This window comes from Daktulosphaira vitifoliae, unplaced genomic scaffold, assembly GCF_025091365.1.
Source record: "Daktulosphaira vitifoliae isolate Bord-2020 unplaced genomic scaffold, ASM2509136v1 Scaffold_4, whole genome shotgun sequence".
Classification (NCBI taxonomy): Eukaryota; Metazoa; Arthropoda; class Insecta; order Hemiptera; family Phylloxeridae; genus Daktulosphaira; species Daktulosphaira vitifoliae.
Window position 1 is genome coordinate 6,905,124 of NW_026099575.1, and position 13,664 is coordinate 6,918,787.

General features: G+C 26.2%; 3 protein-coding genes across 4 annotated transcripts in view; 2 read left to right on the plus strand and 1 right to left on the minus strand.

Moving 5' to 3' along the window:
* Positions 1-1,256, plus strand: part of LOC126906252 (uroporphyrinogen decarboxylase) — a 7,314-nt gene extending 6,058 nt beyond the window's left edge. The window contains exons 2-3 of one of the 2 annotated variants that reach the window (XM_050686670.1): positions 438-685; positions 743-1,256. In XM_050686670.1, coding sequence (XP_050542627.1) covers positions 438-685; positions 743-1,121 — 627 coding nt within the window. In that variant the 3' untranslated portion in view covers positions 1,122-1,256. The remainder of the gene's footprint in view (positions 1-437; positions 686-742) is intronic. The other variant, XM_050686671.1, reaches the window with a different exon arrangement.
* Positions 1-6,929, minus strand: part of LOC126906254 (dnaJ homolog subfamily A member 1) — a 9,025-nt gene extending 2,096 nt beyond the window's left edge. The window contains exons 1-4 of the mRNA XM_050686672.1: positions 6,418-6,929; positions 6,177-6,331; positions 5,854-5,972; positions 5,613-5,778 (exon numbers count right to left, since the gene is read on the minus strand). Of these exons, the coding sequence (XP_050542629.1) occupies positions 5,613-5,778; positions 5,854-5,972; positions 6,177-6,331; positions 6,418-6,786 (809 nt within the window). The 5' untranslated portion in view covers positions 6,787-6,929. The remainder of the gene's footprint in view (positions 1-5,612; positions 5,779-5,853; positions 5,973-6,176; positions 6,332-6,417) is intronic.
* Positions 6,930-8,634: 1,705 nt separating this feature from the next.
* On the plus strand, positions 8,635-10,875 carry LOC126906255 (dynactin subunit 4-like). The gene is given in 3 exon segments (XM_050686673.1): positions 8,635-8,774; positions 9,378-10,392; positions 10,395-10,875. Coding segments are annotated over 2 exon segments (1,422 nt in total). The 5' UTR covers positions 8,635-8,774; positions 9,378-9,396; the 3' UTR covers positions 10,821-10,875.
* Positions 10,876-13,664: the final 2,789 nt, after the last annotated feature.

Consider the following 13,664-nt stretch of genomic DNA (forward strand, 5'->3'; position numbering starts at 1 on the left):
TGCTAGAGGTGAAGAAGTAGATAGGATTCCCATATGGGTAATGCGGCAAGCTGGACGTTATCTTCCCGAGTTTAGAGAGTTACGGTCGCGTCATGATTTTTTTACAATTTGCCGGACACCTGAACTGGCTTGTGAGGTTACCCTTCAACCTATAAAAAGATTTAATTTAGATGCTTCCATTATATTCAGTGATATTTTAGTAATTGTCCAAGCATTAGGAATGGATGTAGAAATGCAGCCTAGTGTGGGTCCAGTCATATCTGACCCTTTAAAGGAACCATGTGATCTAGCTAAACTAAAAGAAAATGTTGATGTACACAGTGAATTGGGATATGTTTTTGAAGCCATTACTCTTACGAGGCATAGACTTAATGGTCAAGTAAGTCAAGTAATTGACCAATAACTTGATATATTTATTTTCCTTAACTAATTTATAGGTACCTTTAATAGGATTTAGTGGAGCTCCTTGGACATTAATGTGTTATATGATAGAAGGAGGAGGATCTAAAACAATGTCCAAATCAAAGAAATGGCTCTATAAGTATCCAGAAGAAAGTAAACAACTACTTCAAAAACTAACTGATGTTATTATAAAATATATGGTAGAACAAGTCAAAGCTGGCGCTCAAATGCTACAAATTTTTGAATCTAATGCAGAGTATTTAAATTTAGAACTTTTTAATAGGTTTGTGCAAAGCAACATTCTGTTGTAAAGAAATAAAATAATTATATTTGATGATAGGTTTAGTGGTCCATACTTATCAGCTATTTGTACAGGAATAAAAAATGAATTAAAAGATCAAAGTGTACCTATGATCGTGTTTGCTAAAGGTGGTCATTATGCATTGAGAGAACTGTCGAGTTTTGGTTATGAAGTTATTGGTTTAGATTGGACTATTGATCCAATTCAAGCAAGACAAATTGTTGGTGATAATGTCACGTTACAAGGGAATTTGGACCCTTGTGCTTTGTATGGATCACCAAATCAAATAAAAGAGATGGTTCATGATATGAAATTAAAATTTACAAAACAAAGGTATATTGCTAATTTAGGTCATGGTATATATCCAGATGTTGATCCACAACATTTAAGAGCAATGATTGATGCTATACATGAATGATAATTTAAAAAAATTTTTTTTAATTTACATATTTATTATATTTAATTAGATTTTATAGTATGGAATTGGTCATAAAAATGTATGTTAATTATTTGGTAATATTGTGTTTTCAATAAAAAATTGTTATAATATAAAGGAGTCATTTAGTTCTATTACAGTTTCAAAAATAAAAAATTGATGTAAATGACTAATTAAAAAATGTGAACAAAATCGGCTTGTTCATAAAAATTAATATATTAACATCTATATTGTAGATAAATTCAAATTTATATGATATATTTCTTTTACATTTTAGAAAGGATTCAGAACTCATAACTTATGATAAATCTGATCAAGTTGTATTAAATTTAAAAACATTATTTCTATTAGTATCGAGATAATAATAAAATTTATTTTTACTTAAAAAGTATTATTCTATATATAACAAGCAAATTTATCTTAGTTTAGAACAAATTTTATGATTTCATCTTCTTTATATCAAATGTGGTGAGATTACGAGATGCTTGAGTATGAATTTTGCTTAGTCATTTTTTATATTAGGGGCATGAGAGTAAATATTTTTATTTTAAAGTGAAAATTATAATTTTGAAATCTGTATGAAAGATAAATTACCTTATGAAAGAAAATATAAATTTATCAAAAGATACTGAATGCTATTTCATATATTTTTAAGAAATTAGATTCCACAAATTTCGTCCATAATTATTCACAAAATAAGGTTCATGTCTAAAAAAATTAACAAATCATACAGAACCGATTTATTTTAGCTTCGATGCGAATTAATTTCGAGGTATTAATTTTATTCTTTTTTTTTTGTCTGTCGCCATTTTTTTTTAGCTTTCACTGGACCGATTTCTTTCATAAATACGTCAAAATATCACTAATGATATTTTGAATATCATGAATGAATGTAGTTGAAGACATTACCTTTAAAAAGTGAAAAAAATTCCCTAATTCCCTATAAATAGAGTAAATCTACAAAATTTTTTTCAAATCGGTAAATTCTGACATTTAGTTTTCTTAAAACTGTCATAACTTTTTGAAAAATGAACGTATCAAAATAACTTTTTTTTTTATTTAGAAACCTTAGGTATTTTCATGTTATTTTACATAATTTTCTTGAAAACTGACTCTTTACTTGTCCACAGGAGGATTCAAAATAGTAACTCTTTCACAAAATTTAATGTTTTCAACCTAACATTTGTAAAATGTTCCAGAAATACGGCGTCCTTAAACATATCTTAAATAAAAGCTTGTTATGTACTATAAATTAAAAAGAAAAATTTGTCATGACGACTTATCTTCTATTTGCAATGAGTTGAACAAAAAATTGGAGTTCATTTTGCCTTTAGAATAATCCACTAATTCCTTAAAATTAAACTCTATCTTCAGACTTATATTGAAGCGTTTCTTATGATAATAATTTTAATCATTGTCTGATAAAATTTATACTTGTCCCAACTATGCCCACGATCCCACTGTGCTAGTTTTTTTTTAAAATAACACTAATTGTAAACAAAAAAAATTGTAACTTTTAAATATAACAAGATTACACTATTAGTGACAGATTTATGGAGGAGATCCACACACCAATATCACATTATTAAGTACGCAAGGTAAGATTGATACATCATCCAAGTAAATTTTATTCTTAAAGGACCCACCTCCAGAAATTATTGAAAGGTTGCCATTACAAACAATTATCTGCAGTTTAAAATTAACTATAATTTTTCAGCAAATATAAATTAATTGTATAAAAAAATAAATATTCACATTTTTATTATATTAATTTTCCAAAAACTACCATTATAATATTCAAATCCAAATTCGATTTAAGAACTTAAAATTGCTCAATTTTTTCATTGTTTATAGAAATATTAAATTTTTAAATTTACCTTTGATAATCACTTTATTTTAGCATTGCCTTAACCTTTAAAATACCAATCAAACTGTCCAACTGAGTTATATTTATGGTCTTATTACTACTGAAGGAACTTCCTTAATGCAGCAAGACATTACTATTATCAAAATTCCAACACACTATTTTCTGAGGAAATGATCATTTTAACAGGAAATTTTTCATTATTATACAGCAACTTTAATAATAACATATGCTTCAAAAAGGTAGCAAAATAAAATAAATTAAAATAATTTTAATAAAGCTACAACTATTCATTTTATGATCACATGAAATGAATTCTTTAATGTACAGTTACGCAACTGTGATTAGTTTGAAATAATTTAGAGTACTTTAATAAGAACTATGAACATTTCATAACAGAATTATTTTCATTAGATGATATTAAAACAATTAGCAATATAAAGTCAATAGGAATAATAATAAAGTGGATTTTTTCTTAGTTTGAATACTACTATTGTGTCTGATTATTATCACAGATATAATTTGTTCAACAAAGTACAAATGTTTTATCATAGACATAAGCAATTATAAACACTAAATTAATTTTTACATACGAATGGTTCATACATATGTAATATACTTCTGGAAGTTTAAAAACGGGATGCAGAGAAATAAAAGGTATTATTACTATTAATAATAATAATAAAAAAAGTTTAAAATGAAAATCATTTTTTTAAGTAAAAAACAAGGAACACTAAAAATGATGTGCACTAATATATTAATTGGCAAACAGAAAGTATAGACTGAATCCTTCAACTTTTGGTTAAAAAAAAGTAGAATTGTATTTTAATATATAGAATAAATATCTAGTATTTATTACACGTTAAATAAATTGTATTCGCTTGGTAAAGAATAAACTGGGATACTGTAAGACATGGATTGGTAAGTAATAAAGAATGTTAGTGAGATGCGCATTGTACATTTCTGGTTGGGCCATCTTCATCATTGTATGCTTCACGTCTTTCACGTCTTCTAGATTCATACTCTGGATCCATCTCGATTAATGAAACTTCNAAATGATATATTTTTAATGAGTATGAATAATTAAATACCTCAAGTAAAGACTACGTCAAATCATGACATTCACACATTGATTATTTTGAAGTTATAAAATTATCGAAAAACTTTAATTTGAATTAAAAAAGTATTTGCACCATACAATTACACATATAATGTTTATGTTTTACAAGTTGTTCTTATGGGAAGTATTTTATTAAAATAAGAGTCGATTATCTCTGTTAATAATGAAAAATCCATAAGGAACTATTTTAAAAGTGGCCACATTTTGTTCCATACTTTATTGTTTTACAATTATGTTAATAACCATACTTACTAATAAGAACTATTAATTTTCAGTCCAACTGTGCACCTAAATCATATATTTTTTTAAATATCACTTATACCTTTTGCATTCCAAGCATCTCATATTATACTAAATAAAGGTTATCTATCTCATCATTGCTGAAGTCAAATCAGCTTTATATAAAAAGTGATTTACTTTTTTTTATCAGATGAAGTTTAAAATTTACGTTTATAATTAATGTAAGAAATTCATATATTTTATGATCAAGCAATTTACAAATGTTTTTGTGCCTAAAGAAAACACATTATTGTGACAGATTTAAAGGGAAATTATTAAAACTTTTGTGCTGAATATATAAACAAAATATATTTTTTGATCTTTTAACATATTGTTGAATAACAGCCTAGTAGGTACAGATATGAATAGATCTGAACAGACACAAACAAAAAACATATCATAATAAAATTAATACCTTCTCATTTTTCTATCAAAGCTAAGAAAGTGAATCAAAAGTTATTTTTATATTACGTGTACCTTTACCAGATATTTTTATTAGGCACCAGTTATTCAATATTAATACATTATTTTTATTCTTTTTTTCTTTGACAGCAATATTATCTTACAATTACCCAATACGTTAGCGAAACTTAAATATTGGAAAATAACAATACAAATTGTTTTCATACTATGCAGTGGTAACTTTGTGAGTCATTAGATAAAAGCAAATAATCAAATATCATATATACAGGTGTTATATCAAGTGTATATTAATTTGTAACCATTTTTAGACAGTCCGTATTGTCTTACACAACTATGGGCCATAAAAAGGCTGCTCCGGATAACGCACACAAGCATGTCAAATATAACAACTACTGTTTAAAAATCATTAGTTTAAACATAGAAAACTACGTATTTTTGACTAAAAGTCTGTACCCAGACACCTTAAAATATATGATTATAGAAATTAAATTTATTATGAAAGCTCAATTGAACTAAAAATTTGACTTCAGAAAAGTTTAATAAGTGATAAAAATATATTGGTTAATTTAATTTTTTAAATTTTACAAGGTCAAATATTAAGTTGGGTTATAATTTTAAAAACGACTTTAAACTAAATTGGGCTTTTACAAAAAATAATATAACAAATTCCTAAAAAAAAAAAAATTTGATAGTTGTCCACTTCTTAAATATGGTAACAATATTTAAAGAAACCAATATTATTTCAGTTCCTAGCCCTGATATTAATAGTAATACTTAATATACGTACCGAGCTGGAAGACAAGATTCAAGTTGAGTAATTTTTTGAATAGGCAATTTATCAGGAAAATTAACCAAAAACTGTACTATCATACGTCCTTTCTCAAATGGATTTTTATACTGAGGCATACCTTCATTCATAATACACTTAACATCACCATGTTTCAAAACTTCACCTATTTTGATGTTTACAAAATTAAAATTTTTACAATAGTAAATTATAAAAAATACTATCATAAATAAAAATTTACCTGGAATAGCAGTAACAACCAAGGAACGATCATCTAAAGTTTTAATGACTTTTTGGAATCCACATAAAGCTTCAACTAATTCTATCTCCATTCGGAGAACAAGATCACTACCATTTCTCCTAGAATTTTAATATTTTAAAAATTAAGTTTCCATTAATTTAATTAATAATTAATATAACAGATAATAAATAATTAATGCAACAAACAAATCATACTCAAAAGGATTTTACAGCGTTTTTGAAAATAATGTAAGGTTAAATTATAAGTAGTTTAATAATTATTTATTTACTTGGTGATAATTTAAATATCAAAGTAGAGCTTACTTGTATACACGATGTTCTCGTTCATCCAATACAATAATTATGTCACCAGGTTCAAGACTAGGTTCTTGATCACCTTCACCACTAAAAGTAATTTTTTGTCCATCTACCATACCTTTATCAACATTAACTTCCAAAATTTTTCGTTCACGATTAACCTAAATATTTTAAATGTACATATATTATTTATTCACTAATATAAAATATATGAAAATTTAATGGCTATCTCAAAAAAAAATCTCACTTTTTTGCCATTGCATGTCCGACATCTATCTTTAGGGTTTATGCGTTCACCCTGTCCACGACATTCACTACACATAGATTGCACTTGTTGGATCATTCCTGGTCCCAACTGATGAATTTGAACTTGAATGCCACTACCTTGACAACCGGGACATGATTCTACAGCTCCCTTTTTTCCACCTCTACCTTCACATTTATCACAAATAACATTTTTTTCTAGAGCTAATTTTCGCACACATCCATTATATAGGTCTTCAAGAGAAACACTTAGCTGGTGTACAACATCTTTGCCTTTTTGAGGACCACGGCGACCACGACCACTATGACCAGATCCACCAAACTGACCAAAGAACATGTCAAATAGATCCATAGGTGAAGAGAAGGAGTTGCCAACTCCACCTTCTTTAAGAGCTTGTTCTCCACCTTGATCATATAAACGTCGCTTTTCAGGTGTAGAAAGAACTTCATAAGCTTGAGATATTTGTTTGAACTATCAATAACAAATAATGAATTTAACTATTACTTGATTAAACTAAATACGCTAACTTTGTTTCATATAAATTGATTATTTAAGCATATGCTAAATTAAGGTTACAATTTTAAATACATGTTATTATTTTTTTATATTAACAGATAGTAAAAAATAAATACATCATGGTAAAATTAATACTTTTCCCGTTTCGCATTGAAGCTAAACATACGACAATTATTAGGGAATTTTGAGTTTATGAATTACACTTCACAAAATATAATGTTATAAAAATAGGTATATTTTCATTAAATATTTGGTTCAGCACTACTTAAAATAAATAATTTAAAAATATTTTTTTTAATTACTATTATATATTAATTATTAGATATGCATAACATTTATAAATAAATTATAATTTAATATCCATTAAGTAATTAATATAAATATATTATTAGTAGTCCATGTAAGTTTAAATAAATAATATAGCATAGNAAATTTATATTTTTTAAGACTACTGTTTGAATATATAAACCAATGCTAATCAATCTAACATCGTGAGTAAAGAGTAATTCTAACCTCTCAATTCATAGTTTAATGAAATAGTACATTAATTGTTAAACACAAAAATACTAACTATATAACATGTAAAAATAAGTTGGATGTTTAAAATCCCAAAAAAATACGATCATTACAAGTTTAACTCTTAATTATAATTAACAAGTTACTAAAAAGAATAAAATTGTAAACATATAAATAATCCATAAATAATAATTAACAAAATGGCGAATTTCTAAAATACTAAAAATTATGTCTAAAAGAAAATACCAATATCGATTGAGAAAAATTCATGTGCATTAAGGGTCAGCTGTTGTAATGCGGCTGTAAGATTCCTAACGAGACACCCTTGATGGTTATAGCATGATGTAACTTTGAATCTATATTAATAAGCAAATACAGGAAAGATTTACTTACTTCCAATGTCCCGATAATATTTTAAGATTTCAACAATCGACTAAATAATACACCGAGATATTGAGAATTTTTGCTTTCTTTGTGTGATGCGAAACAACACGCGCTATCCAATTTGTACAAAGAACAACTCTTGGGTAACCAAAACGAATAAAGAAAGACCGTCCATACGTTTGATCGAATGAGTAGGCAAACTAAATTCTAGAACGTTCGAGTAGCTGCGTTTGGACCTGTTAGACGTAAAATCTCCTGTGCATATTTTCAATACTCCTTGAAGTTTATTTCAAACACATCCCTTTAAAAAAATTACTTTATTTTTCATAACTTATGTTGCATGCACTGTAACCATCATAGACTTCTACGTCGCGACATAACATTATCCTGGAGAACTGCAAGTGCGGTCGTTGAAATTAGAGAGATATTGCATATTTTATTTTTACAAGAGTAAAATAGAAGATCGAGTCCGAGAATAGTTATTTAGAGAAAACCCATTGTGGTATCACTACTGTCCTCGGATTATACTCCGCCTACTTCATATGCGTTATCAAATCGAATGTTCCGTCTAGATGTATAAGCCTATGACTGTAATTGTCTATTCTAAACACGATAATAAATTAAATAATTGATAACTACAACTGAATCGGTTTTACTTATTCTTTAACTTTATTATCTCAAATTATTATGGTTTTTAAAGAAAAAAGTTTAATATAAATTCAAAAAACGAAATAGTAATGTATGTTTTCATATATATATATATATATAAATTCATATATTAATTATAATGATTTTTTACGTTAAATATTGTTTACGTGTAATAATCTTATTTCATTATTTTTTTAATTAAACAATAAGGAATAAAAGAAAGACTGACGTTTTATTTAAAACATACTGAATTTATTTAATGTCAATAAATACATGTAAATATATGATAAACTTATTTAACTGGTTATTTTATTTTTTATTACTGTATTGTATGCAATCAAAAATATAATAAACTAACTTAATAATCTGTAGAAATATAATAGGAGTCAGCCTGTTCCTAGTAGGTTGAAATATATGTTTTGGCGCACAGGGTACCGGATTTGATTTAGGGAACCAACACATTTTTCTTGTGATTTCCTCATTGGTGATGTATATTTTCTGTTGAAACCCAGAAATATCCGTCATTGGCTTAAACAAGAACCATTTTTGACTTTTTAACATGTGAAAGAGGGTCATTACCATTTGTGGCATGTTATGCTTGGGAAATAGAAGGATGTAAAAAATGATCTGTAGGGATTAGATATTTTCATAAGTTTAAAATGGTAGGTTTTGATTCCCTACATTTTTTGATTATTATTTTGGTTTCCCAAATAGTAGACATATGAATACATTTAGGTATTCGTATGTGATGTACTAGGGAGTTAACCAATGAAAGCATGGTGGATTATCTAGGTATAATTAATTTTGATTATATTATCTGTATGATTATATTAGTCAATTAAGAAAATTTTTAATATTTTTTTTGTTATAATTTTTAGAAATTCCTAAGAATCAAGTATGGCAGCTTATATGGTTCAAAAGACTGTTATGTCCTTTTGCACTTGTGGTTTATTGAAAATATTACCCGATTTATTTTTTTGTCGTCATTGTTTAACATTGCGATGTGATTATTGTGTAAGTCATGAAATAGATACTACATTTTGTCCACATTGTTTTGAAAATCTTTCTTCTACTGAAGCTAAGCATAAAAAGAATCGTTGTGCTTCTTGTTTAGAATGCCCAAGATGTTTTAATACTCTTTCAACAAGATCTTATTCTCGTCAAACAGATCCAAAAAAACCCCCTCAGAAATTGTATTATTTACTTTGTCTATTCTGTAATTGGCGATCACATGAACCTATTGTTCCGGATCAACCAACCTCATCAGGTAATTGGCCTATTTACAAAAATCCAAATGAAGCTCGAATTACCGAACTCATAAATTACTATAAATCGTTGACATTAAAAGAAATTTTTGATAAGCAAAAAAAGAGTACCAAAAACTATGGGCGTAATTATATGCATTTTTTGGAAAAATTTGGTTTGAATGCTATGATGGCAAGGAAACGTGCTGGTTTACCAAATTTTCCATTAGATGGGAATACAATCAATACACCTCAGCTTAGTTTAGCTGAAGCTGTAGAAGATGTCCCTGAACTTCCAAATGATATTTTTGAAGCTGATATAGATTTTAAGAATATTTCTACTTTAGAACAACGATTTGCAACTCCAGATTTTCAAGATGAAAATATTGATAATCTATATCCTATACGTAAACATCTTCATGTAAAACATTCACTTCGTTGTAGAGTTTGTGAACATAATGTTGTAAAACCGGAATATAATGCTGTGAAATTTAAAATAAAACACTTAGCTTATTATCATGTTCCTGAGATAAAAGTGATTAAATGTGATCCTTTACAACCAGGAAAAGTGAGTCAATTAATTTTAAAATTGTGTAATCCTGCTCAAACTTTAACAGTTGTGAGCTTTGAAAAATTAAATTTGTCAACTATTAATGAGGTGAANATATAAATGAGGTGAAAGAAACCAGGCGACTTGAAAATGATGATCAAATACCACCAAAAAAATTACCCGAACCAATCAATATAAATTTAAGCCTAATAAATGATATTGTCATTCCTAAAGGCGAAATTAAAATTGCTGCCAGAGATGATACAGCCGAGTATGATGATACAAATGAAGTAAATATTGATATTGATGACCCAAAATATATCTCTTGGAGAAAAGGAAATAAGGTCGCTTTGAAATTTGAAATTCAAATCCCTGATAATGAAGAAATAAAAGCTAATGTTCAGGTGGGATTTGTTATGAATTTCACATATTTAGACACAATTCCACATGTTGCAACCTTGCCAAAACAACCACAAAGTGTATTAGTACCATTAAAAATTGTTTTGAATTTACCATCTAATATTTAGTTAAATAATTTTATAAACAAGCTATAATTTTAGTTTTTTCAAAACCATTTATAAGTTTAAATAAAACTAAAGTTAAACAAAATTTTGTTATTTTATTTTTTCATATAAAAATTATATGATTAATAAATCTAAAGTTGAATAACTTGTAATTGTGTATACAAATCTATTTTATATTAAGTGTTTACTTGAAGCTTTAACATAAATTGTAACTATTTTGATGTCTTGTTCATTGTATAAAAATAAGATAAAGCATATATTTTTACATCTATAAATTTATTAATTCAGAAAAGGGCGGTTTTGACTCTTTTTAATGTAATTTATATCAATATAATAAAATATAAAAAAAGAAATATAGTTATCTTACATTAACTTGACAATATTAAATCTATATAATTACTAAACATTGAATTCCCTAAAATTTTTATAATAGTTATACATTTATTTATATATATAATCCATAACATTTATGAAACATCCAAGATAAATACACTCGTGGCTCTAAAATTACTGTAATACATAAAAAAAAATTATTCCTTAATGGTGTATTTTTTTAAAAAATTGGACATAGTTTTAATTTTGATTAGAGAGGGTAGTACAATTTTTCTTTTATTTTACCAATGTCATAGAAATAGTCATTACACCATTACTCTTAAAATAATAATTATACTAAGAAAATTCGTTTTACATTTTCAACATTAAATTACCATGACTTATTTCAAAATATGTGTATCATCATATTGATACATACATTGTATCAATTGTATTTATACCATTAATACATTTTTTTTTTTTGTAAATAGTGTATACATACATAACTCTTTTATCTGATATACTTTTACTATTTATCTTTTATATCTTATAAGTATAACAACTTTATTTTATAAGGTGACATACATATTTAACTAGCTTATAGATTAAAAAATAGTCTAATTAAGAAAATAACTGGTCGAAAACAATTGTTGGACTAATATTACAGAACTTATTAACATTTTTGTACTTGGAAGGGAGGAATATTGACGTCGAAAATAATATAGAGATAAAAATGCAGCTTCTGTGCTTCACTTACCTTCAGTGCTATAAATAGTTATTAAGTTCTAAAATACTGGTACAAAGTTGTTATCTGCCAGTTATTTTTATCACTACGCACAGTACTCTTTAATTTAATGTTGAAAATATAACATCGATCATTATAACACAAAAATAGTATATATTTTTTTAAAGACAGTTATCTGCAAATAGAATGCAAGTCGTTGAATACAAATTTTTTTTAAATTTATAGTACCTAATATAAGCTTTAATTTAACATATGTTTAAAAGACACAGTATTCAAAAGTTAACTTTTCGTGTAAAAGTTGCTATTTTGAATCCCCTCTTTAAGCAGGTTAACGATTCTCAAAAATATACTTAAGGGAAATAAATAAGGTATTTATAAAAAAAATTTTTTTTGATTTTTCTATTTTGTAAAAATGTTATGGCAGTTTTAAGCAAAAAAGTTTAAAAAATTTCGAAATTTACTAATTTTAAAAATAGTAATATTTTGGGGAATTCCACTTTTAACGAAGAAGACGCAAATATTATCAATTTTTAAGAATGTATGACTAAAATCAATTTGTGATCTTTTGACATATCGTTGAGTGAAACAGTGAGTGTTGATAAAAAGTAGTGACAGACACACACACACAAAAAAAATAAATACATCATGATAAAATGAATACCTTCTTTGCTTCGTAACCAAGTTAAACATTGATTGCTGATTGTATAAAGAAAACACTTCTCAATTACACCCTAATTTTAGTATGTTGTTATTATAAGAATAATATTGAGAAATATTTTCATATTAAAGGTACGATTAGTTCGATCAAACAGGTTTGTAAAAAACTCCCACCCATGAAAAAGTTCTATGAACCTAGTAAAATACCACAGTATAGATAAAATTTTATATGTATTGTTAAAATCGAAAAAATACCAAAAAGAATTGTCTTATTATAATTATTATTTTAAGAGAATTCGAGTGGCTAATATTAAAATAATCACTCTGTATACAACAAATTATAACCTCTAATAATTTCTCCGTAAATATTACAATACTGGATTATTAAATATCAATGTTATACTAAATTTAATAACTATTATAAGTATGAATTCATGTATTATACTTATTAATCATAAAAACTTGTAATCAGGATATAAATAGGGAAATAGTTCTTATTGCTTTTGAAACAACTCAATAATTCCTTTTAAAAATTAAACACTNAATAGTTCTTATTGCTTTTGAAACAACTCAATAATTCCTTTTAAAAATTAAACACTATTTACAGATTTTCATTGAAGAGTTTTTTAGACAGTAATTTCACTGTTAGAGATCATCTATACTCATTCTCACTGTGCTTAATTTTTTAATATAAAATTGAATTTTCAAAATAAATTTTGAAGTACAATTTTTGATTATAAAAATTAGAGTAATAATTATAAAATTGTACATAAATAAGATAAGAAATAACGTGAGGATTTTTCTCGTCTACACGATTTTAACTGAAAAAAGTATCACAAGGGGCTTTACCATCACACCCCACCCCATTTAGTTCCTAAAAATTCAATTTTCTGGTTATTCTATTCTAGATTGTTTTTTAAAGCTTTCCACGAATAATATGTTTTATTAATTAATTAAACTTCCAATTAAACCTAAGAAATGTGTGGAAAATGTAAATTTTATTATGTATTAATACATAATAAAGTTTTTACAATCATAATAAAAATAAATTTTCAAGATAACATTTGTACAACCTTAATATTATCGCTAAATTATTTTGTTTTAAATCAATGTAACAGCACGGTCTAGCTCAA